The 27,346-nt window shown below is 40.7% G+C and overlaps 1 protein-coding gene across 13 annotated transcripts in view; it reads right to left on the reverse strand.

Annotated features, from left to right (window-relative positions):
- Positions 1-22,753, reverse strand: part of PTPRK (protein tyrosine phosphatase receptor type K) — a 381,627-nt gene extending 358,874 nt beyond the window's left edge. For all 13 annotated transcript variants that reach the window (XM_077175285.1, XM_077175283.1, XM_077175281.1 and 10 more), the window contains exon 1: positions 21,753-22,753. In XM_077175285.1, coding sequence (XP_077031400.1) covers positions 21,753-22,686 — 934 coding nt within the window. In that variant the 5' untranslated portion in view covers positions 22,687-22,753. The remainder of the gene's footprint in view (positions 1-21,752) is intronic.
- Positions 22,754-27,346: the final 4,593 nt, after the last annotated feature.

The raw sequence follows: 27,346 nt of genomic DNA on the forward strand, positions 1-27,346 counted from the left end.
GATATTAACAAAGTGTCAAGGAGACCACAGGAGACATGACACAGAAGGCAGGAGGAGGTTTACATAGAGGAGGCTTACAGAGAATACTGGCATTTGAGTTGGTTAAACCAGCATATGGCTGAATATGACAGAGCACAATTTATTGGTTTTCTTCTAGGACTTCTGGCAACAAGCATTGCACAGTGTTTCAGAATGAAATAAATTGCATCCTTCCCCCAGAAGTGGATAGAGAATTCTGGAGAATTTCCAGCATTTTAGCTGCAGCTGTAACTGCAGGGAACCCAGGAAAACAGAGTGGGCACTTGATCCTTTCTAACCAACAGCAAGCAGTCAACCCAAGTTAAAGCAAAACACAAAGCCTTAACTCTGAAGCCCTACAAAGCTATCCAGACGTGTCTGATGGGGAAAAAATTGAAAGGGTTGCCAGTAAACTGGATAACAGATGAAGGGAAAACCTAGGGGCATGATTTAATATTTATCACCTTCCCTAGTGGCACACCAACTACGGCCTCCACCTTTGTGTCCTGCTCACCTGAGCCACAGAGCCAAGGGTCTGGAGCTCTGGCAGGTTGGGAATCAGCCCTGCAGTGCCAGGATCGCCGCTGGCCCTGCTGCCTCCCTGTGGCAACAGCATCGCTCCTGGCCCTCCCTTCCACATAAGTGGCACCTCAAGGAATAGGTTCCTGCTGGATTATCAGGCTGGACTGGCACACCAGGAACAGGCAGGTTCATGCCAAGGAAAGGGGAAGAAGAGAGAGACATCAAGAGAAGTGCCAATTCAGGTCATCTGCCAAGGAACCTACTGCTAACCCTATCTCAAGGAAAACCAGAAAAAGAAAGACTGCTTGTCATGTTAAACCAGATGCATTCACACTTTTGAGTTATTTAGACAACAGTCAAAATCTATTCAAGTTTGAGGAGAAGTTTAAAAGCCCCTTTATTCCACATTCCAATTGTCGAAATGAAGTAGGATTGAAGACACAATTACTATAACCATGTACATTCCAGAGCACTAAACCTGTATGCAAAGTTCAGCCCAAAGTCTCATGACAGCCTAAAGCTACCATGAGCAATACTACCTTCCACAGCTCACAAGTCAAGCTTCAGCCAGTCTCTTCCCACTTTCTTTCCAGTGTCTTCACAGGGAAGTTGGTTACCTCCCTCAGAGGTGGCTAAGCAGAAAGGTCACAGAAATACTAAAGAAGACAGGCTAAAGCACAAATACCTGGTGCCAGGGCAGTCTGGTACCCCAACAAATCCCAAAAATACACTGTAAAATCAGCTCCAAATTATACATTAGGCCAGACAAATCTATAGCCCCAGGATGGAATCAAACTTGCAGATGATAATCCTAGAAAAATGCAGAAACATTGCACCTGAATAAATCAATTTCAACTTGCCAGCATGAAAAGTAATCATTTCAGTTGACTCACGGTTTCTCTCCTGGTTTCCCTTCTGTTTGCATTAGTGAAAGCAACTTGAATGAGTGCTCAGTAATTAGAAGACAAAACAGAGTAGGGGTAATAATAATAAACTAATATGCAGAGAAGTAAAAATACATAGGGATGCTCACATGCACCTTATTGACAACTTTTAAAATGTTCCTTGTCTCGTGTAAAAAGTGGAGAGTGAATAATTCTTAATTCAAAAATTTGCTACAGGCAGTTATAGTTTCAGAGAAAACAGGTATAACAATTTTGCAGCATTGCTTCAGCAATGCTTGAAAGATTTCTTGTTTAATTAAGACGTTCCTAGAAACACAGAAGGGGAAATAAAATACCAATCTTCCTGAATGTAAGCAGATTTTTTTTTATTATTTTTCTCTTCTAACAATGCCAAATGCTCTATCAAATTGCCTTTCTCTCTACATTAGAAGCTAGCCTGAAAACAAAAACGTTCAGACTTCTCATTTCTTTCTCTCCTTGTTCAAGCTAAGAAGTATGTAATATCCATAACACACATGGCTCCACAGTGAACCATGACTTCAGAATACTCACTTGACAATGAAGAAAGCCCCAAGGTCTGTATTTGTAGGAATAAAGCAGATCATATTAATCTGGCTCTAGGAATTTCAAGACTGGTATCATATTGCAAGTGGCTACCCACTTGAACATAATTTCTCCTCAGGTTTTTCTTTCTACTTGAACTTCCAGCAGTGTTAACTCATTCAAGCAGCACACATTACCACTACAGAATCCTAGGAAAGCTCAGGATCCTACAAAGAACAACCTTCAGTACATGAAACTAAACAGAATTTAAATTTAATTAGTTTTGACATCATTCTAAACAAACCAGTCTTCAGCCTACCCACTATATTTGAAATTATTTTACAAATGCACTTTTGAAAGCTAAGAAGTTTTCTTTTATTCAAAATAGCAAGCCAAAAATGGGATAGATTTTTCTTGTGAATGAGAAGTTTTAACAGGAAACCACAAAGTTTATGCTAATTGGTTGGGGTAGTCCTGAAGCAGTCACTGAATGGGATTGCTTAACTTTCCTAAGCACAGTCAGTTTAAAAAGAATAATCAAGAAAATCCCTTTAGAGTTGAATCATTTTCTCAGAAATTCCAGGAAACTAAAAGTTTCAAGGGTGTTCAATAAGATGTAACACTGCCAGTATTTAAGAAAGGGATTCAAAGGTCCAGGCCAATAAGTAGTGCTTTAACATTTTCTTCCTACTTCTTTTAAATCTCAGAGAGGGGGAAAAAATACAGAATAATAATAAGAAAAATGAAAGCAGCTATTCTACTAGACACAATCTCCTTGTTTTGGTGCTTCCATTGTTTGTTGGCTTCTCATCTCATACTTTCCTCATTTTCATTAATATTGTGGCATTTCCTATTTTAAAAAGCATCTGAATCATCATTTTTCCTGAATTTTTGAATGGCAAGGAGTGATCATCAATAATGTATTGTACAAAAAAAAAAAAAGAAAAAATAAAACATATCTGAGTCAACAGTACTATCATTTTAATGGGAAATGTTATGAGCAACCAATGGGAGAGAGGGTTTTCCCTCCACCTAAAGCAACTTAAGCTCCAGATCTTTCTCAAAGCAGAACTTTAAAGCAAACATTTTGTGATTATCTGTATATTTGCCCTCAGCATATATTTTCATGACAACAGGTTGCTAATCTTCTACAGTTTTCCAGAGTGTGCATCAAACTCTTAATCAGAATGAAAATACAGCATGCAAAAGAGGAACAGAAAGTGACAAAGCAGGACAGTACACAATAATACACACATGAGATACAGAAGTGGAAGTAAAATCCTACAATCACAGCTGTCTCAAAGGTTAGTGTTATGTAGGCCTGAACTGAAAGCACTTTAAATGAGGGACTGTTCCTTCAAATGCAGTAGAAGCAATATTAACTAATTGACACTGGATGATCTATACATGTTGCACACATCCCAGAACAGAAGGCAACTTGTCCACAGAAAATTACTGAAGAATTCTGTGCTAGCTAAGTGAAAGAGAACTCAATCCACTCTTTTAATTTTCTAGTTAGGCACTAAGAAACACAATAGCCAATCAAAATTACTTACTTGGATATCAATATTTTACACTGAACCTACAGAAAATTACTACAAAATTTTGCACTGATCTTCTATGAAACAAAAGCATCTATATTTCTGGAATGAAAGATTGCTTCCATTTCAAATTCTAAATTCACAAAATTCATCACTCAATTTATCATATGTTAAAAAAAATACAAACAGGTAACTGCTTTTCCCAAATACCAAATAGTCTGAATATATTAGCTCAAAAAGTTTTGACAATATGAATTAAGCTTGTTTCACAAATACCAATATACATCACATCAAACACATCATGCATAAAGATGTTATTCTGTGGGTTGTTTGAGTTTGAGGGTTTGGGAGGGAGGGCATGTTTTCCTTGGTAAGCAGAAGCTTGTATCTTGATTTTTAACCATGAGAAGGTTTCCTGTAACAACTTCAGAGCACACAGCTTCAAGTAGCCTTAAACTAATCCCTTCCAGAATCTGCCGACACAGCGCGCTCACTCCCCGAGCTGCCGCTGGATTGCTTAAAGCAGCTGAAGGAGTGAAGTCCCCCCTCTGCTGAGCAGAAGCACAGCCCCCTTGGCAGAAGTAAGGCCATCCACTGTGGTCACAAAGGACTAAACACACTTCCCTCTCCATGATCTGCATGTTGGTTTCAAGCTCTCACTTGGATTATTGGAGCAGACAGTCATGGATAACAATTCCTTAAATTGCTCCAAAACAGATCACTAGATGCCTTGGGGACCTTGGCTATCTGAAGTATTTCTGAGGCTGAAGCCAAGGTTTCTCAAAGAAAGCACTACACCAACAATAAATCAGTCTTGCTGATAGACATTAATGCTATAACTTCAGTAAAGTGACTGCTGTTTGCTGGGGACACCCCTTCATACACACCTCCTTTTTGATAACTTTAAAAATAGCCTCGTACTAAAAGCTATGCAGTCTACACAGCTCAACTTGAACAAGCACAATATATCATCTGAGTACATGCTTATTCTCAAGTAAATTCATTGCAGAAGTGAAAAATGTACCTCCCTGATATACTGAGGAGAAAGTTTAACAGGGCCTTCAGAGACTTCCCAAAAGAGAAGGATAAAACTGGGGCTCAACATTAAAAAACAGATTTGATGTTTATGCTCAGCAGAGCAAGGAAGGGCTGAATCATGTACCCACTGTATTTTAATCTTGACAAAAAAGTGCTTGTGTATCATAGGATGACATGTTGGAACAATGAAAATTAGTCTAAATTATCTCTAAATTAATTTCATTTCACTTTGAAAAACTTTGAAAAACCTCTCTTCCCAGAATTAGTCTGCTTTAATCCAATTTACCGTAATCCATTCCTAAGGTGAATTATACTAAACTGAATTTTAATACGACATTTTAATACTGAATGCAAGCAACCCACACAGAATTTTAACATGATTTAACTAAACTGTTTTAAATTAATTTTTAATTTGAATTTATTTGATTTGACCTTATTGTCACATATGGACACATCACCTTCACACATGCTTTAAGAAATGATCTGACAACAGAGAGAAATTTATCTAGTAACATTTCTATGACAGACAGAAAACTTCACATAAGGTGTCTTCTGTGTTGGAAAGGGAGTATTTTATTTCACCACCTCCTAAGAAGCCAAGGGTTAAACAGGTTTAAGGGGTTTTACCTCAGCAAGCATTGAATACAACTGTAAGGTTCTTCTTTTGTGGAACAATGGAAATCACATGGAAAAACTTCCAGACATCCTCTTACTAGGAGAGATGCACTTTCCAAAAATTAGTTGCAAGAAGTCAAACTCCAAACCTTTGCTGTCTTCATGCTTGACTTGCAGCGTGAATCAAGTTTATAAATGAGTTTGCATGCAGAAGCATAAATCTTGCCCAACTCACTGAGTTACAGGTTGGGGGAGGTGGGGTGAGGGAAGTAAAAAATGCAAAGAAGTCCATATGCTTCTGCAAACCCATTCCTGGGTTATTTGTGAATGTATCATTTCACAAAAGAAAAAAAAATCCAGTCTGACTGTTCAGAGAAGGAGCAAAGGTTATGAAAGTATCTCTCTGGATCAGAGACCAACCAGCCATTCTGCCAGACTGGAGCACTTTCAACCTGCGTTGACGTGTTCCCACACCCCATGAAATTGCAGGCTACACTTCTCCTGGAATCAAAGAAGTGTTGCTTGTAAGACACCTCTGGAGGCCATCTAGGCCAAATACCCCCTTCAAAGTAGAATTATCACCAAGACTATAACATCAGCCACACCTTTGTCTAGCTGAGGACTGAAAACCTCAGTGGACAGGGGTTGCCCTGGGCAGTCTCTTCTGCTCCACCACCCTCCTACACACGAGCAAAGTTTTATAGTGTTCAAGCTGAGCCTCCCAAGCTGCAATTTGTGTCTACTGCCCTTTGCTGTATTATTTACTGCTATCAAAGAGATCATCTCTGTCATCTTCATAAACACCCTTCAAGGTCGTGCAACCTCCTGTTAAGATTATCCCCTTACTCTTCTTAATCTTGAGACTAAAGAAGCCCACCTCCCTTCAGGTGCCCCTTGGAGATCACACCATCTAGGTCACACCATCTAGGCCCAAACCTCAGTAACTTCCCAAGAGACTTCAGCTTCTCCACATCCTTCATGACCTGGGAGAAGGCAAGAGGCACAATTCCCAACAAATACACCAGACATACCTCACCAGCACTGAGTAGTGGGGCACAGCAGCTTGCCACAATCTGCTGGCTACAATCCTCTCAGTGCAGTTCAGTATGCCATTCACTTTGCTCAGAAAAACAAAACATTTACTAAAAGCCCCACAAAAGTAAACAAACAAACAAAATCAAATAAACAAAAACAAACAAACAAAAAAAAACCCCACAGGTATACCCAGCCAGCTATCAACCACAAATCCCTTTCTTGCTGGGCATCACCCAGCCACTATCCAGCCTGTACCCACAGGTATTCCTGCTGCCAAGATTGGCCCATGCACTGATGTTCTTGGTCCAGATGGCCTTCACAAGTCCATTCAAAATTAAATCATCAATCCAAAACTATTCTGGCTTGCATAAATATCCCATGTGTCTTGATTACCACAGCAGAGGAGACATGACTCACTTCGTAAATTATGCCATTTCAATAACAGACAGCCCCCAACAGAACCAGAAGCACCTGGTCATCCTTCATTAAAAAACTGTCATTGAGAATGGAATAAATGGTAGTGTGGATGTTGCTACTACAACATGAATTACAATTACGCTTTTCTTTTGAGTGCCTGGTAAAACACACACCTTTGATAGCTGACATCCACATGATTTCTAGCCAAAGCAAACCTATACACCTGCAAGATGTGATGCTAAAAACTGAGGATGCAGGCAAAGATTCAAAAATTTTTCTTCATCACCAGATATACCCAATGTGCAACCAAATATATCTCATCTGGATTTGTATTTTGAGATTATTAGTTTTATCTACTTCCACTTGCCTGAATTCTGTGAAAAGTCACTAGGAGAACTCAAAAAAAAAAGGGGGAGGGCAAGTGTTAAATACTGTATTTAACTGAACCATTAAACAAAAAATATTCCACTGTTTTCTAACAGATAAACTATGAAAAGATTGCCCTTTAGAAGGAAAGAAGTGCAATCTCATCTCAAACTCCATGCTTTTGGGAGCTGTTGCACTAACAGAAGTAGGGGAAAAAACTGTCTTGTATGTCAATAATAACATCAATCCCCCATTGCTTAATCAGAAATCTGATCTGCTTATTAGTTACCATGTAAGGAAGAAGATTAAATATAAGAGGAGTGAACTTGCCACAATATGCTTTGCAACATTAATAAAACATTCAATAATAGTTTTGTTGCTAAATCTGCTAAAGTAAAATGTTCAAATAATCTTGGAAGAAATCTATTTGACAGCAGAGCATAAGTCTCTGATAGAAAATCAAGGCTACTTCTTCTCCAAGTCCTATAAGATGATCTGCTTGATATAGAGAATGAATGTTTATCTTCTTTGCAAATCACATTTTCCTTAGTCCGTGTGGTATTAATCTCCGTGGGGGTGGAAACCTCCAGGAAGGTGCAATGGTTCATCTCCTGGTTCTGGTCAATTCCTGTTTTAATCTCATTTCCAGGTCCCACTCTTCACACATAGTGAGATATTAAACTCTATAGGGGCAGACATCTCAGCTGGCCTTAGCACACAATTCCCCCCTTCTGGCCAATTCTTATTTTAACTCTAATTTCCTATGATTTATATCCCATTTTCCAGTGTAATATATTCTGCTTCATTTTTATCAACAAGTCTTCTCTCTCTCCCTCCCCTACCTCTTTTCAGAGATTTTCACAGGAAAAAACTACCCATTTGGTCCCTTGTACTAACCATTTCTCTCAAAATCATTGTGATGTTACTGCCAGGTTGAGATGTTATTGGTGTCATTACCATCAATGCTACTTGCAAACACACTGACAATGCTTGCCTTATTAAGGACTAGTTCTCTCAGTGTGGTATAATTTTGTGTAGCCTTGCTTCATATAAAATTTCACTTACCTCATAACCTCATACCTGGGTAACAAACTAGGATATAGGCTAGAACATCAGAAATTAAAGCATAATGCCTTATTGTACACTCTCCAATTGACAGTCAAGTCTGTATCCTAAATGAGGGATGTAGGACAACAGAAATCACAGGAACATCATGAGGCAGAAGTATTTCAGGTCATTAGTATCATAATGGGCAACACAATCTCAGAGAGGAAAACAGAACCAGAGGTCTTTATCCTGCCTGATATCTGCCTCAAATATTTTGAGACCAATCTTCGCTCTTCCCAGCAAATATAAAGTATTGTTTGAATACAGTATTTAATTTCACTATCTAAACATGCTTTCAGTTTTCCCTGACAGGTTAGCTTCTCAGTCTTGAAAACACTCATCACTAAATCAACACATCATCACCATCTTCATCTCTTATTTGTTCATCACTTGAGAAACCTACTAGCCAAACATTTAAAACCACAACAGAGAGGCATGTTTATGAAAAGGGCAAGAGATGCAATTTCAAAAATATTGCTACTTTTCCAGAGCATGTTCTTCCATTTTTTGTCCCACTGATTTTCATACGCTCCCTAGCAGAGGGCCTGTCTAGTTGCTTTCTTTTTTTTTCTTTTTTTCTCTCTTTTTTTTTTTTTAATAAGCTGTACCTGTATTTGGAATTTGGTTCAAAAGAGAAGGAAGATAAATGCCTTGATTGCCTCATTTGCCATTAATTTGTTTCTCAGCACAGCTGCTGTACATGTGAACTTCACCACCACAGTCAGAGACAAGCACACCAAAAACTCCTCCTCTGAAATGCTCCAACAATTCTCTGGGAAGCTTGATTCAAAGTCAGTAGACTATGTACCCTGAGATCCTTGGGAACCCAAGACACCAGAAAAAAGGACCCTACAGGAGAACACCACAAAATTTGAGGTAACCCTGCCTGGCTACACCACGTGCAATGATTCTAAGTGTCTCACTGTCTCTAAGGCTTCAATTCAGCAACCAGCATCTATTGCACTAAATTGCTTGTCAATGCAGATACAGCCATAGTCTGTCTAAGACATAGCAAAACAGAATTGCCCTGACAGGTACTAGTGTCACAGATAAAACTGGCAAGATCCTTCTAACTTCTTGCTGAAGCAGCTCATGAGATTCCAAGAGCAAAGTACAGTGCAGCTAAGTGTGCAGACAACTTTACTCAAACATAACCTTACTTTGCCTTTGGAAATTATCTTTTCACCGTTTCAATTCACAGACATTCAAGTTAAAATCTTGAATTAAAAAAGGATGACTTCCTAGTTATCCAAGTCTTTTATTCCAAAGTTTTTGGAAAGCAAACTGAAATGCACTTCAGAACACTTTTCCAAGCTTTGGCATCATTAAATTTTACCATGCATTTGCATTTTCATACATGGTCGTTATTGTTGTCTATCTGTTAGGCTGCTGTCTTCTGCAGTCCATTAGCCAGTTTTCAAATGCTAATTACCGTCCCCCATTAAGAATATCTTCTTTGCCCATGCATTTTATCTCCTGCTATAATAACATTTCATCATGCCAGAATCTGTAAATTGTGTCTGAGAACAAGCTAGTCTGTGTCTTAGGTAAACTGATCAATCATATATGAAAGAAACCAAAAATACTCCAGGGACCTAGATGTATTTATATATTTTACCATGCATAAACACATTCATCAAACAGCCAGTGGGTCTATTTATGAGCTATACATCAATTACTGAACATTTACATAGAAGATACAATCATTGGTAGTTTATCTTTTATACTGCTAAAGGCAAATCCTCTTAATTACAACTTATTTAGCCAGAAGTTTTCAATATGTGCAACTCTAATGTTCTTAATGTTGTCACATTTTCTCCACTTTTTCCCCTGACAGATTACAGAAATCCTGAGGTTCAATCCCACTCTTTTTCCAAGTTGTGTTCTGAACTGAAAAGTATAAGGAAATAACAACTTCTCTGGGCCTAAACATAGCAAAAGTAATCTTTTATAGAAGGACCCATTTTGCTTAAGCACTGAGACCACATACTGCCTGCTCTTTCTTAATTCTTATCCAAAGAAATGCAAATATATTCAGATGCCTAATTACTGTAGTTGAGATATAGTAAACAAGCAGATAAGAGAGAATGTAAAAGAAGGACAGGAAGAATACTATGATAAACAATACACAATCATCTTGGATGCAGAATGTCTCAAAAAAGGATTAGGAAATAAAAAGAAACCAGTTTTACCTGGATTCCTTGACAGGACCTTTTTCATATAGTAAACATGAAGATAAAGATACCCTGATCTGGGAGTTTAAAAAACCCCACACCAATAACACAAAAGCTAAGCAGACACTTGGAAGAAACTGGAGAATTATCAAGAAAGTCGCCAAAACCCCCTGCCTACCCATAACTCAGTCTTAACTAAGAAGGTATTCATCCCACAGGCAGGTAGGCTGGTTTGTTTTTCTGACCTCTTTCACCTGGCAAAACACTCAACATACAGTATGAGCAGAGCTGTTTAGAATTTTATGTATTACTGCCCACAAACCTGTTAGTGTAACAAGATAATGATAAAATAGGAGTTATTCCTAAAGTACTAAAAGCTGAAGAGCAGCAACAAGGATGAGCTTATCGTCCTTTCATTCTAAGTTCACGTTTTTTGTCTTATAGAGAAAAAAAGGCATCCTCTTCATTCATGGCACAGTACTGAAGAAACTCATCAACTTCAAGATTTCTGCAATGGATTCACAAATCCCTTTTGCCCCTTCTTAATTTTACACTTTCTTCTTCAAATCTATTTTGTTTACACAGCTGAAATGCTGCCGCCATCACAGGACTCAATCCTCAACCACAAGACAGTAAATGATGTGGAAGAAGATGTAAGAGGACTTGGGATCTTTATGGTTTAAGGACTTATTTATTACAAAATTGTGATCCCAGTACTTAAAGTTGTCCTCCAACAAATATAAGAGCCGTTGCTTTTCCTTTAAGGACAAAGGAGTACTGCACTTATGCCTCCCTTTTATTTCACAAATCAAAGTAAGATTATGTTGTTTTCCCTTTTTCAAAGTGCTATTCCAGGCAAGAAATTCTCCAAAACTACTTTCCACTACAGCTTTGTTGCAAGCACTACACAAGCAGTGCCCAGGAAACAACACTTGGTAGGAACTTAACAAACTGTCTATTAGGTAATCAACATCAGTACTGCTGTGCACTTCAAAAGTGAATAAAATTGCTATTTTATTAGGGAAATAAATAAACATTTACCAGCTTCATTCAGTTGTGTGTCCTCTGGGGACTGACTAATATACAAACTTAGTAAATTTGAGCATTTTCTTTGGCTTTTGCTTCCACTTGCTAATGCTGAGGTTTTTTTTAGGTTCAGGTTCACAATGCAAATGCTTCACATCCAAGTGCAGTGGGAGTTTTTTGTTGTTTTTTAATCACATCTGCACTTCCACTAAAAGACAATTTTCTAATTCCTTCAACCTCTTCATCACAGAATAAGACTGGCCCATTAATTATTTAAGGCTGCTTTTTACTTAATAGCTGTTTAAAGAGATGGATGGTCAAAATTATTTCCCAGAAACTCAAATTATCTAGTGCTTGTTTTCATTCCCATTTCCATGCTTAAGCAAACAGAGAGAGAGATGTTTATGCTTAGCATCTGGATACTATCACTATGCAAGCAAAGCAATCCAACAGATTATTCCAGTATTCCTAGGGTCTGCAAATGTCATTATTAATCACAAATGCTACTCTTTCAGGTTCACAGCCTCATCACATAGCCCATAAAGCTCAGACCAAGGATTTTAAAATACATGCTTTCTGTCAATCTGAAAGTAATGTACCGACTCCCCTCTTCTGAATGCTCATAAAGAACATCTGTGCAGTCTCTCTAAACGAGAGTATAATCTTGCCCTTCCAAAATGCTGGTGATTTAACTCAGTTCCTTGATCAACATTTGACAGAAACACCAATAAATCACCAGAAGGATTGAGCATTTGGAGTATAAACCCAAAAAATACAGGTAAGTGAGCCAGAGGGAACAACCACCACCCCCAAAAAAGCTGTTTAGCATATCCATTTCAATGCCTTTAAAACAACCTACAAACTGAGTCTGGTAGTTAACTGCTGCTGTGCAGACAACAGGATACACAAACTGGCCAGGAACTAACTCTCTCATCCCTGGAAAGAGCTGCAGACCTGGAAGCACTTCATACCTTCAACATGACTCAGAGGGAGCTGTTAACCTACCCTACAGTACTTAACCAAGTCAGCATTCAGGTATTTCAAATGAAAGGAGAAAGAAGGGGAAAAAAGAGGAGGGGGGGAGGAAAAAACTACTGTGAATAACACACCACCTAGGAATGCAACACTTTCCCACTTATGTAAGAAGAATCAAAGCATTAAACCATTAAACTAACTTTATCAAAGGAAAAAGTCAACCACAGTGGCTAATAACAGCATGTAGAGTAAGTAACTACTAACAGAAGTGGTTGAAAAATATTAAAAGTTAAAACAAAAACCATTTTGGTTAACAGCTTCTCATTTACAGGGTTCAGCCACCTCAGTCAGGAAAAAACCCCACCTTTAAATCTCTACATGCTGTGACATTACACCCATCTATTTAGCCTGTGTCTACCAGGAAAATTATAATCCTTTTCATTACCAAGCTTCTTTTCAACTGATTCAGAAATCCAAATCATTACACGCTAAGGGTTTTGCTCTCACCTGGAAAATGTCTTTCCACCCTTACATATGTACTAACGTTCTCATAAGTAAGTAGAGCAAGGACATGAAGGATTTTGTTTGTGGTGGGGGTTGTGAATAGTTTGTCATGCTGTCTGAAAAGAAAGGTAGCAAGAAAGGAAAGCCAACCCCGCAGAGATTTACAAATGCAAAAAACTTAATATAAATAGACCTTTTGCACTAAACAAGACCACACACACAAAGTATTCATATGTTGAAGAGCTGGCAAGCCTGTGGAATGAGTTTGCAATTTCTAGTATATTCACAAATTGAGTCAGGACTGATTGCTGGTAAAAACTAACTGCAAAAAGAAATTTGTTTGGCTTTTCTGAATTGACTAAGGAAAAGACTATTTTATTACATTTCTGCTCTGCGAGATTGGAAAGCCTTTTTTAACTGGAAATTTACTAGCCTGAAAAGTGAACATGGAATGCACCAAACAACGTTGTCACATCAACAAAGACAGATACAGCTAACCAAAGGAGCACACAAAAACTTCATGAAAAGTGAAATTTATACTCAACTATTAATTTATACTTTCTGAGTAAGAAATCTCATCTACCTTCCTCCACTTATGGCATGAAACTCTAACATTAAACTCTTCCAACAAAAACCAAGGAGAGCCAAGGAGATTTAAAAATGAGCAGGAGGGGCTGTTGCAAATGCGTGTTTAAGGTCGCTTAAAGATTGACCCGCCTGGAGCCGGGCTGGGGGAGGTGGGAGGGGGATGCACCACCACAGGGACAAGGAGGGCAAGAACAGTGGGGAAAACGACAATGCACTTCTTTCTTCAGGCATGGGGGAAAGGATTATGGGACTGACCGTCTGGTAATTTCAAGACTGGACTGGGGTTTTCTGTTTATTTAACCTTCTTTTTAAATCAATACCATTATCTAGCACTGAAGTTAACACAACAATGCTTTGGTATGTACTGTCTACCTAAAATGCATATGATACTCAGACTTGAGGATACTAATTGGAGAGATACCTGAAAAAAGAATATTCTTCAACTGTAAAAAAGCATTTCTTCTAAGGAATCAGAAGTTGAACAAAACATAAGACTGCCTTTGGTATTTTTATAAGAAATCATCCCTTAAAAGTATTTAAATAGAGTGAGGGCAGTCAGCACTGACAACTTAGTCAAGAACTCAGTCACATTTCTTCAGCACTCTCATGGCTGATAAGTGCTTTCACATTTACAAAGAACAGGCAAATAGGGTGACACTGGGAGAACCAAGACAACTGATACCATTCTGATCTTACTCCAGCCTAATACCACAGAGATATGATACAGATATAATGGAGTGTCAAAACATAAAATCAGAGCATTTTCTAATTAATAGCAACAGGTCAACTCTCAGCCAGGTCTTGTAATTTTAATTTTTCACTGTAGTGAAGAAGACAAAAGCAGTCTAAAATTTCAGTGCTTCAACAGACTTTTCTTTTCTAAGTAAAACCATAAATCATTTAAAACCAGCAAATACACTATAGGACTAACAAAGAAGCACAATTTCTATTTGAAATAGTAATACAAAAAAATAGTTCAAGAAGTCAGTTATCCACTCAAAAATTTAACTCTGAGCAGTTTTGAACTCATTTGAACTACAGGCACAATTATTCTTCATAGTATTTTTCTCTTCTGGTTAATATTCATCAGTCATTTTTACTGTTACAGAGCAAGTGTTTACACACAAAAGAAAGTATACAACTCCACCTCAAAATAAATTGAGTAACCAGTGTGTAATAATTAGAATGAACATGCCATAACTTAATTGCAACAGAACTTGGGTTTAACGTATTCAACAGTGTCTCATAAGTCAGTAGAATTAATTTCATGACATAGTAGTTGAGAAATGGCCTCTTTTGCTACTCAATTAATAAACATAATCACATGTTTTTAGTAAGTGGCAACAGAAGTAAATGACTTTCTGACAAACTGAAAGGTCTAATCTTTCATACACTAGCTAACAAAAATAACCTCATATTACCTTAGTACTAGGCAAAGAACTGAATTTTTTCACAGCACCAATCCTCAAGAAATTAAATCCCTCAAATCTTTTACTTAAAATGCAAACACAACTTTCAACTCCATGGCTTCCTAGTAAGTGACTCAAAACTACAAAGTTGGTATGCACTACAGATGACTGCAGCTGGGTAGTTTGCATAGTTTTAAACTACTGGTTTAAAGCCACCTGTAGTCAAGGCTTACCAGGAAGCAGCACAAGGTAATGACCTTTCTGACCTACAAAATTATGTGTAGAAGGATTTTATGCTCAGCCAGATGATATGAAATTGTCACCCTTACTGCTGCCCAGCTGGCTCACTCTGGCCTTTAAAAACCATGGCCATTTTTCTCCTTCACCCAACATTCACATTTCATGAGCAATTCTACTTAAAGACTCCAGAGGATGGTCAAGGACAGATCATGCATGGAAAGATGTGAAATCACAGAAACCAGCTTTAAACAGTTCCTGCTGTGCCCCGAACTGGGTGTCACAACATCCTCTAATTCTAGCTGTGTATCTAGGTGTCACCTCCACCAAGTCCTCGATTGCTTGACATCACAATTGCTCTCTACTAAGTGCTATGAATAGGCCACTCCTTGTTTACACAATTATATAATAAACGCTTTAGCTATGTATTATAAGAAAAGAACACATTTAAGCCCAGTTTACTCAAAGCTGCATGTCAGAAACACTTGCATAACACTGTCATCAGTTGGTGTGCAGTCAGCCAGAGCACAGCCTCAAAAACCTTCTCCCAGCCTAGCCCCTTCAGCTCCAGAGCGAGCACCAGGCCTCTCTTCCCACCTCAATCCATGTCCTCCTCCCTGTTCTTTGTCCTTCCTTGGGTGGATGAAGTGCTGGCATGGTGAGCAGAGCATAGATCCAGTGTGATTCAAGCCAGGTTCACCTCATATGAGCTGCACTGTGATGGCAGCTGTCAAACCCAGCCTTCCCACCATCAGCCCCCATCTTCCCTTATGTCAGGTTTAGGTGGCTGCACATCTGCCAGTGAACTATTAGGAATCTAATCCCAAGCCCCATCTTCCCTTCAAGGAGATTCACAGAAAGCTAAACCAGCTCACCCACAGGCCACTTGGCTGCCAGACCCAGCACAGCCAAAGACCTAAGAGCCACTCAAGTGATAGAAATGCCCCCCTCTGTGACAGCAGTAATTTAAATTAGCTTAATAGCATAGGCAGATTGCAAATGAAGCTCCAAATCAGAGCACACACTTCTGGGAGCAGCACTACAAAGGCATCTTTTCATAACAATGATAAGCTATGACAGACGGAATTCCATCAGCACCTGAAAACACAAGGTATGTCCTAATTGACTCAGCTAAGAGAACTGAAGGAGTTTTTTTGGAAGCTTCCAAGAGAACTGAAGTAGTTTTTGTGGAAGCTTCCTATTACATGTTCAACAGGATCTGTGTTGCAAAAGGAAGAGTAGAGATTTCACCAAAACAGTTGCTGACACTCAGTCACATACCAGCACCTGAGAGGTGAGATGACCTGGAGGATTGAATGACTGGATAGAGATCATGAAGACTCAAGAGCAAGAAGCAACACTACAGCAGTGCTGCAGATCTCTTTGCATGTTAATCCAGATACTGCCAGTCTTTACATGTAAGAGGATAAACTCCTTAAAACTCACTTGTATTAACAAGAGCATATGAAGAAAAAGAAAGAGGAAAACCACAGTGGTAAGCATTAAACTCTCCCAAACATTCAACATGAGGTCACACATTCTTCAAGAGCCTGGCTCAAAACCTCTCCTTCCTCCAAAAGGGCTGGTTAAAGACTCTCTCCTTCCCAAGAGTCCTGCTGTCCACTGGCACAGCCACTCCACAGACTATCATTTAATGCAATATCTCAGCTCTTCAGTAATGAAATAGTTCCATAAAAGTGTCAGCTCACAACCAGGAGTGAGACAAATGGTCAAAAAAGCCAAGCAAATGACAGGAATGATCACACTACGGATAGGGAACAGAAATCATTATTAAGCACTATATAAATCCGTCAGGCAGCTGTCACATGGATGCTCTGAGCAATGTAGAACTGGAACAGAAAGAGAAGGCTGATAAAGGATAAAAAGAAGATATGGAATGATAGCTTCACAGAAGGTGGCTACAACTGGACTTTTCTGACTAGAAAAGGAATAGTTGAAATAGAGCGGAAAAACCCTATGTGGAATGAAGAGAGTAAAATGGGAGAATTATTATTCATATTATTTTCATACAAGAGCTAGAATATATGAAACACAACAAGCTATTTCAAAAAACAAAGGACTGCAGCTTTTTCCACACAACTTATAGATTCCTTACCACAAAGCAAGATAAATGCTGAAAGCAATACAGGCTGAAAACGTCATTAGGCACAATCATGGTTACATAGTCCACTTACAGTACAAAATACCATCACTCTGTCACTGTGGCAGTAACAGGCAGTACACAGAGGAAGTCACTCACCTTGCCAAAAATCCCTCTCCCCAAGTGCCCACCATCAGAGACTGGATACTGGACAGGTGGACCTCTCACCTCATCATGTGCAGATTTCTTACTTCACCCCCGCCCTTGGGATTTTTTAATTTTTATTTATTATTCTAAGTAGACCCTAAATAAGAGCAAGACACCTTCCTTGTTTTAAGGTGCACTGTGTATATCACTACCACACTTATCAAATAGTACTGTGATTCTCCAACAAAAGGAACTAATTGGGACTTCCGGGGTCATTGTGCTCTGGGTGCTTTCAATTTCACATTGATCAGTTCAGTTCCAATTAGAAAATTTATATCTACTGTATAATATGGCACCTGAAAATACAGACAGGTAAGTGATCTGTGAAGCCACAGTGCCATGGAAGGAGATTTCTATTTAAAAGAGAAGAAAACATTTGAGAAGGAAGTGATGAAAGCAGGAAAATAATTTCACTTTTAATTTCACTCATTTTCCATGTAATTTGTCAATACATTTGAACAGATTGATGGGAAATAAAAAAGCTACTGATAAGTTTCTTATACATGCACACCTACCTGCACCAGTGTCTCTTGTATATCTTGCATATATGCAAATTGTATTACATTCAAGGTAAAATATGACTGAAACATCTTTTACTGTTCTGGCAGCAAAGAGCTAATTTGAGTTTAATTACTTTAAAATATTTTTAAATGTTTTCAAAGAGCCCTCAGTTTCTTTTATGACATGATTACAAAAAATAGATATGTTGGTTATAATTTTCGTATATTTCTCAATAAGCATATTTAATGGAAAAAAATCTATAAAACAAATACTATCTTCTACTTTATTGTATCAGATTTCTCAGTCAGATTCACTCCCAAAGACAGACTATAACTATTTTATCAGGGGAAGGGGAAAAGATTAACTTAGAAATTTTTACTCTTGCATGTTAATTTGTGACACTAACTGCTTCGCATGCAAAAATCTAACTATTCTAATAAATTATTTGAACTCATAATTCTAACAAATTATTTGAACTCATAAAACATCCAGTGTTTTTTATGCTTAACTGTCCCTATGGTCTGAAATACCACAGTTAAATAACTTCAGGTAAGCAGATGCATCTAGAGCTTTTATCCTCATATCTTTTATTTAGTAATTAAAATCCTCACACACTTGCACAGACCATCAGAGGCAGTGCAATGCATATTTCTTATCAGCAGTTGACAAGCCAGCAGCATTCTTCAATTTTTTTTTAAATATTCCTTTTTTCCCCTTAAAAATTGAAAATATGCAAACTGCTAAAAATAAAATTTTAAAAAATATAAGTTTAAAGTGATTGAGTTGTGAAAACAAGCTGAACTTGTTCTTTATCGAACTGTAGGAGTTGCAGATGAAAGGAGGTGCTATATAAGGAATAGCTAGACTTCAACAGAGAACACGCTGCCAAAACATTTTGGCCTAGATTCTGACAGGCACGCACCCAAGTTGAAGGGTCATGGAAAGCAGCGGTGTAAAGAAACAATCTACAGAGACCAGAAAACATTACACTGCGGATTAGGGCTGCGGCTGGGGGAAGGGGGCAGGGGAGGAGGGCAGGGAGAAGCTGCTTGTTTGCTTGGGGCTTTTTCATTTGAAATCTGGGGAGAAAAACAAAAGATACAATGTCTCGATTATGTGCGAAGGGGGCGGAGAAGATATACAAGCACAATTTCTAAGACAGCAACAAATGATAAAATGTATCTTGTTCTTTTTCCTAAGTTTCTGCAGCTCCTTCTCATTTGCTTTCACGGAATATGTTAGACAGAAGAACAGACGGCAAACTATCACACACGGCTCCCGAAGAAGGCCAACTTTCAAAAAATTCATACTCTGTAATTTGATTAGACCCTTAATAAACATGTCAAAGTTTTTATGAAGAATTCTGGATCTTGCTATCGTTCATGCTCAGAAGTAGTACAGAGCACCATGAAAAGAAAATAGAAATCTAATTACAATAAGATAGAGATTTGTGAAAGGTCCAGACTGACTTAATACCTTCATTAATGACAAAGGAAAATTAACAGTTTTCAATTCTTGCAATTCAGAGGAGAAGAATATTAATAAAAAGGGAGCTGAGAATTAGCTATGTTTAGTTTAACTTGGAAAAGCACAGGCTTTTCCAAGCTGTGCTGAGCATCCTCACCTCGCATATTCCAGTGAGGATGGTGGAAGGCAATCAAAGAAAGATGATTGCAAAACAATACTCATGTTAAGCAAGGAGATGCCTAGGTATAAAACAGATGCTCAGTGTGCACCAAACAGAGAAACTTCTCATTATAGGCTACAGAAAGGCTCTCACTGGGACAAGTGAACTCAAACTTTTGTGTGTGCATCCACTAACACCAAAATAAAGAAGTTTCATCAACAGAATCACAAACACACACTCACACTCCTGAGACTGGCTTAGAGTAAGCAATGAAACAAAGTTTGTGGCAGTTATTAAATTCAGTAGGGCATAACTCTATTTGTGGATATCAAATGTATTTAATAAGAGTGCAACAACCATACATTAAGCTAAGCACAATGACAGAACAAGCTACCAGCAACTGTATTCCACTAAACCTTCAAAAAGGTCTGAGTGTCTGCAATTAACAAACCTCTGACTGGTGCAACACATCAGTATTCTTGATCCTTGGCAATAGAAGCTAAAGTCTCTAGCTGCTGACATGCTATACACACCAAAAAAAAAAAAATTAATCTTATGTTTCCTAGATACAATTGTTCAACTCCTTGACAAGCTTCACCTACTCTGGTCAGAAGATATTGAACATTCTTTTCCACTTACCTAACACATACCCCACAGTACCAACCTGACTGCTTGTACTTGCAATTCAAAATGGGCTGCATGCCACGTTTCCAGCATAAAATACCACAGACCATATAAGTTATCATAACTTCCTACTCTTCTTACACCAGTGAACAAGCTTTTAGAAAATCTTTACGTAAGTGTTACCTTTGGTGTTAACATTAGTCTGATGAGTTTGGAGTAAAGCAAAAATCACTGGTCTAACTTAACTATGGTTTTGAATGAAAAGACATTACACATGGGAATATTTTATTTTAGCTGTTCCTACAACATACCAGCTGTGTTGATGGTACATTTCCCTTCCCCTGGTAAAGGGCTCATAGATGCTTACGTAATTTTACAATTCTGATACAGAGGCATTAAATTATACACACCAAAGTCAGACACAAGGATGGATGTAACCTGGTCAGACCAGCACTCCTTTAGCATATTTCTTAATCGATGACATTTCAAACGTCTCAATTAAAAACTAATTTATAGGAGGACCAGGAGGAAAAGAAGAAAAGTCCCCGACTATACATCAGTCCTTTAAAGTCTCAAGAGTGTAGATACTTTTATTAATAGCAGGTTTCAAACCAGTATCGTATGATAAAGATCTCAAATGCCTGCCCAACCGATGCACCCGATGCAATTGCAAGTACTATTCAAACGGGGGGAGGGAGGGAAGAAAGAAAAACGAGAGCCTTAAGTCTTTTTCAGCCAGTCAGTTAGTCCTTGGTGTAATACTTCACGCCGCAAACAATAAGAGCACGGTCACAATAAAGCTTCACCCAAGCAAACGAAGGGTGTTTCATAAACTACAGCGGAGCAGGTGGGGGTGACGGTCCGGGACACGAGTCCCCAGTGCCCCCCGTATCACCCCGGCACAGCACGGGAGATGCTGCCCCCTCTTCCAGGAGCGGCCGCTCCAGCCCCAGGCTCTCTGCCCCGAGGTTCCGCCGGGACCAACAACTCACCACCGCGCCGGCCGCAGCTCCCACCGCCCGGCCCCGCGGGCTTTAATTCCGCAAAACCCCGTGGTGTTGGGCGGCCAGGAAGGAAGGGGCGAGAAATTCGCGGCTTTCACACAAAACAGACGCCGACCCTATCGGAGCTTTCCCTCCCGTTTCTCACCCGCCACTCTTTTTGTAATGTTGGGAGGGGGGATCCCGGTGGCCCGCGGCAGCTCGTGTCTCCCCGCCCCACGCCTCGGGGCGAGGGGAGCGGCCGGGCTGCGCTCTCCGCGCCAGGCAGGGAAACGCCGGGAAAAGTTTGAGCGGGGGAAGGGGCGACAACAGCTCCAACCCCGCCGGCACCTGGGAGGCTGGCCCGGGGAGAGAAGGAGGAGGAGGTGAGGAAGGGGTGTTCGTAAGGTGCCTGAAGCCCACGCTCTGCCCGCCCCTGCCAGCCCCGCGCCGGCAGCCTGCTCACACGCGTGGGTCGCCCACCGCGCCCCGCAGAGCGGAGGGGTTGGGGGTGTGGGACAGCCCCCCTGCAGCCCCACCGCCGCTCCTCGGGCAGGAGCCGGGTCCCGGAGCATGCGGGACCTTCCCAGCACTCTCCCCTTCCTTCCCCTCCCTTTCCCGGCAGGCAGCCCGGGCACGGCGCGACCCCGCCGGGCCGCCCGCCCGTACCTGGGCGCCGAGCAAGAACTCACCTGCCGAGAGCTGGGCCCGGGCCGCCCCGAGCAGGGCGGGCGAGCGTCCGGCCAGCAGGGCGAGCGCCGCCAGCAGCGGCAGCGAGGCGGCGGCGCCGGCCCCCCTGCCCATGCCGACTTGCGGAGAAGTTTCTGAAAGAGGCCGGTGCTGCCCCGGCCCGCGGCGGCGGGCGGAGCGCACCTCGACCGCCCCTCTCGCCGCGCCCCTCGCCAGGAGAGCCCCGCGCCGAGGGGCGCCCGCTGGCCCCGGGGCCGCCCGCTGGGGCAGCCGTCTGCGGCGCGACGAGCGCGGCGGTGGCACCGATTCCCCTCGTACTCCGGAGTTACTTTGCTGCTGAGCGAGTGGGGCGGGAGGGAGGAGCCGAGCGCGCACGTCCAACCCCCGCTCCCCGGCACTTGGCACGGGGAATGTGGGACTCCGGCCCGCAGCCCGGCGCGGGCGCAGCGGCGCCCGGCAGCGCCTCCTGCTGCAGGCGCGGCGGCAGCACCGGCTCGGAGCGGCGCTGCCCGGATCGCCTCCGCTCCGCTCGGATCGCCTTCCCCTGGCGCGGCTTTCCCTGGCACAGTTCGCCTCGGCTCTTCTCCGCTCTCTCCGGCACGGCGCAGCCTGGCTCAGTGCGGCTCCGCTCGGCTCGGCTCGGCTCAGCACGGGAGCAGCTACAGGCGGTTGTGCGAGCCCCCCGCTCTCAACCTCCCGCCTGAGGGAAACCTGCTGCTTCTGGAGGAGAAGGAGGAAAGGGGCGGAAGGGAGAGGGCGCCGGCTGAGCCGGAGGGGCGGGAGGTCGGGGCAGGGAGCGCGGCCGGGGGCGGCGGGTCTCGGGCGCTGGTTTCGGGGGACGGTCCCCACGCCGCCTCGGGTGGCATCTGTTGGCTCATCCCGCTCTTGGAAACGCCGTATGGATCGAGTGGCGAGCGTGGTATTATGAGCGCGCATCAAACAGCCTGGCTGTATCCTCGAGTCAGGGTTCGTGTTTTTGCTTTCTTTGGCAACACTTGTCTGGCTCCTAACGCCAGTAAAGGCTTATTGTTCTCAGTTGGAATGGTAATAAACATTATTGCTATTATCCTATCATTTCCACGCGTGATCACTATCTGACCTTTCAGACAGGTCTGTGTGCAGCTGTGCGACTCTGACACCCGTGGGCTGTGACAAAGGATACTCTCTCCTGATCCAGACCCCAGGTATGCCCTAGAATAAAGGCCTTGTTCTCTGTTTCTAAAAGCACTGCAGGTCCTTATGCTTCCAGAGCTTAGAACTCCAAAAAGCATTTGGAATAACAGAAAAAGTCACCAGTGCTGGAATTTATCTTTAAATAAACATAATCTCCTCAAATGATTTTAACTTATTTTTTTATTAGATTTTCTTTTTCGCATGGCAACTTGTAATTAGAGATGTTGTATAATGATTACAACTGAAACTGAAACCACTGGAAACACACAGGTTTTATTGCAAATTCGAAATTCAATCCAGGTTCATCAAGGGTTTGCTGTGATTCAAAATCCTTTCCAGCCATTGTCTGGCAATTGATGAGTTTACCTTTAAGCCCCACAAGCCCTTAGGTTTTCACAGCAGAAAAAAAAGTGAATCACAACGTGTTATACAAAATACCATCGTTCACACACACCCAACCTTAAAAAAACTCTACACCTGGAAAACCCTATCCTTCCTTTGGGTGGAGTGGCTGAAAACCCACTTGCATGCTTACCCTGAACTGTAAAATGATGTGCTTCAGTGAACACTGACTCTTTGTTTGAACTTCAAGAAGAATGGGAGCTGTGTGAGGCGATCTCATGACACCCAGTATTTCAGGAAGGATAGGCCATGTACCAGATGGGAAATTTTTCTGAGCAAGGTGAAAGAAAGAAAGTGTGCCAACCCAGCTTCTGATGCCTGAGGATGCATGACCATTTCTGTTGCTAATGAAAAAGATGTATCAAGTCATACTGGTGTGAGGGAGTACATGGGTATCTGATGCCTGCCTTTATGCTGGGGGCTATACAACTAACACTGTAAAAGTGGCTCCAAGCCAGATAACTCGTGAGTTGTTTGGGAGGGTAGAGGAGAGGAAGACTAATGTCTCCTTCCTCTTTACCTCCATGACATGCTTGCAGCTATCTCCAGTGGTCAGCACTGCAGATTGCCATGTCTGGAGTGGGGGAGAGGTTGTTAGCTGATGGTGAATGTGCAGCTCCAGGCTGTTGCTTATTTCATTGCTCTGAGGTGATGGATCTCACTGATGATGTACAATCATCTGGGCTATATCCAAACAGCTTACATATGTTTCAGTAAGAGTCTCTTGAGATTTCATCCTTTCCCATTATTCCACTACTATTAAAAAGCAACGAAAAGTACTTTGATAGCTACTCTTTCCTTGACTAGAGAGTTCAGCCTTGAGAGGTAGGGGTGAGGTGTGGATGTGACTCCACTTTTTCCTCACGTGTGTGTGCATCTGTTGAACTGTTATGTGTAGCTCACTGTATGTGTCCTTCTACCATACTTGGCATCCTGACAAATACACTTCAGGTTTGAGATTTTTTTTATGCTATATGACATGAATGGATTTCTTTTTTACTCCAGCTTTTATATTTTTAGAGCTCTAAATGTTTTACAGGTTTCCCATTTTCAGTTAAGAGCAAGCAAATCTATATTACTTGTTGCATGTCTTTTAAAAACTGTCTGAGCGAACAAACTCTATGCTAAATACAAGTCTAATATAACAGCAGAATTATGGAGACACTCCATAGTAAAAACATTCCCTCCAGCCTGAGGGCTGTTTGGAACTTAAGGAAGGTATGGTCTTTATCTTAATAATTGCAACATCTAAATAAAGTGCCAAATAAATCTCTGTCAGTTTTAAGAAACTGGTTCTGAAACTCTACTAGATGCCTCTACCCTCTTTGCATTCCCAGTTAAAACTTTCCCTTTATAGTTTTGGGTGTTGCTAAGCCTGTCATAACATTTTTTTTAGCACAGGCTATCACTTAATTTATCTGTAGTGACTGACAGATGTCTAGCACAATATATCATTTCACAGAAAAATATCTTAAATTAGCAGTATTTCAGTGCTATATGATAGAATCCACATTTTCCTATGGTATTTGAACAGTATGTAAAATCTAGACATGTTATAGTAAATTACATATTCCTAACCAGGAAAAATATTTCCCTCTTCCTTTTTTTCTTTTTCAGGAACCTTTAACCACTGTCCTAGAGCACAAGGAGATTTGGGGAGATTTAAATGAAAATTTTCAAAAAAGATAGTCAAGTATTCTCATTATCCTGCTGCTCCCATCCAACTTTCCACCTCTCTGCACATTTGCTTCCTTTGAGAAAATCTGCTCATTTATTTTGTGAGCCTTAGCAAGATCCCAGGCCTTGAAGTTCTGGCTCTTCGAGGTTGGAGATCCTAAAGAATATTGAGAATTGTATTGATTCAGGTTTTGTTGGTGTTATACAACAATGCCCGTGGCAGGCATTTCATTGTAGTTTGACTTCTGAAAAGAATACCTCTATGAAATATACTTCCAATTTCAATTAAATGTGTTATTTTAAAGCCTAGTACTCACAGAGCCTTTTTGAGAACATGCTAATTTGGCAGAGAATCAGAGCCAACACTCTTTTCTTAAAAAGAGGACTGAAGAGGAAGAGACAATGCTGAGAGTCTTACTGACTCCTTTCAACAGCCTCCCCGCATACAGCTGCTTTTTGGAAGCAAATGTTAGGCAGTCAGAAGATCTAAAAAGTATGGGGATTCACTGCTGTATATCATGTGTGCACAGGGGGACCTGAATAACACCTTCCAATTAGGAGCATCCCACATTCATCCAGCTACTTGTGATACAGGGACCACATACATACATGGTACCAGGACATGCAACAGCTGAACTGCCCAGGTATCTCTGCAGCTCTTGCTCACATTCTTGTCATCAAAGATAGTGACAAGCTCGTGTGACCACAGAGATTACTATGTAGTATTTTGTTCAGTCAAAGAGTGGCCTCAGTGATTCTGGAAGTCTTTTCCAACCTTAATGATTTTATTATTCTATTCTATCATTGTTTAATTTCCCATCCTGAGCTTCCCATTCTCACCATAACTGGAAATGTTCACCTTTCAGGGCAGAAGTTTCCATCATCTACCCAGAGATGGGATATTGCTTGGGTCTGCTTGTCATTTCTGCAGTTTTGATAAAATAACCTGTGATTTTTTAAAAAAATAGCACATTCCCTGTTGTTGACCAAATGCTGTCTTATTTTTTCTTTGAGCAGACAAAATAGTTGACAACTGAAATATAGCATGGGAATAGTCTTCAAGAAGGAGCAAGGCATGGCCTTGTTCTGTAATAAATTGTTTTACTGAATTCTATCCCTTCAAAATTACATTGTACTGTGCATTCCTCATGCCAGGATCCAGCCCAGAAAGAAACTGGTCCCTGAGTTTGTCTAAACATCAAAGAAAAAGTTTTCTACAAGTCTCTGTTTTAATAGGGTCTTGTTCTGTAAGACACTGTTTGGCTAAAGCAAGGGGCACCAGGAGCTGATATTTGGAAGATAGATAACTGAAATTCAGAATATCTGAGTGATTCATCTACCAGTGATTATCAAGGCATTAAATTTCACAGAACCTCTTGGTTTTGAACAAGTTCTTGCAACACTTTTTCTGTATGTATGTGTTTAAGCAAATGCACCTTTCCACATTGCCTATAAGCCTTTTACCAGTTGACTTCTACCCCCATGCCATTCATCACAGCTTCATGCTCATATTCCTCATTAGAAACATAGGAGGAAACATTGGTTTTTGCCATTGGAGAACACACCAGAAAGACTTTAGAAGTTTCTGAGGACTTGCTAAAGTACATTGCACATTGCTATACTGGTTGCCCAATTTTTTTAGATTATTGTACCTGTACCTGCTGCTTGCAGTGGTTTGAAAGCATGAAGAACTTTAAAGTCCACAACACTAAAGTTGAGCTTGAACTCAGCTGAAGTCATTCCTTCGGGTCTTGGAACAGCTCCAAAAAGATACCTCAATGTGCCCTGCACACACACTTGTGAGAAACTGTGAAGAAAAATGGACAGATGACCTTAGAACATTTGTTGCCACTGAAGTGCAGTAGACAAAGATATCCAACAGTAGAAAATGGTTGAGTTGGATGAGGTCTTGCAGGTGTTAATCTGATGTAGTGAAAACAAGAAGCTGATAGAAAAATGAGTATAAAAGGAAAATATATAGATAGGTTTTGAAAAATGGGTATAAAAGGAAAATATATAGATAGGTTTTCTAGAACCTATCATTTTAGCAGCAGCTTTTGGGGCTAAATAGTTGTCTATGATCAGGAGGACAAACCACACAATCGCTTCTGTTTCCTTATTAGGTAAACCTGCATATACTTGTAGCTTAATTGAGTAAACATGCACATTTAAAATTCAGGGTATAAAATGTTTGTAAAAAGTTAACAGATGAAAGAAACAAACTTAAAATCAGCATGATGCAAAATAACATTGCACTTTTCCACCTTTAACTCAGGCTTACCATGTTGTGATTAATGCAAGAAACATGCAGATATTTTGTGCATAAAAAAGAAATGCAGAACTG

This window comes from Agelaius phoeniceus, chromosome 3, assembly GCF_051311805.1.
Source record: "Agelaius phoeniceus isolate bAgePho1 chromosome 3, bAgePho1.hap1, whole genome shotgun sequence".
Lineage (NCBI taxonomy): Eukaryota > Metazoa > Chordata > Aves > Passeriformes > Icteridae > Agelaius > Agelaius phoeniceus.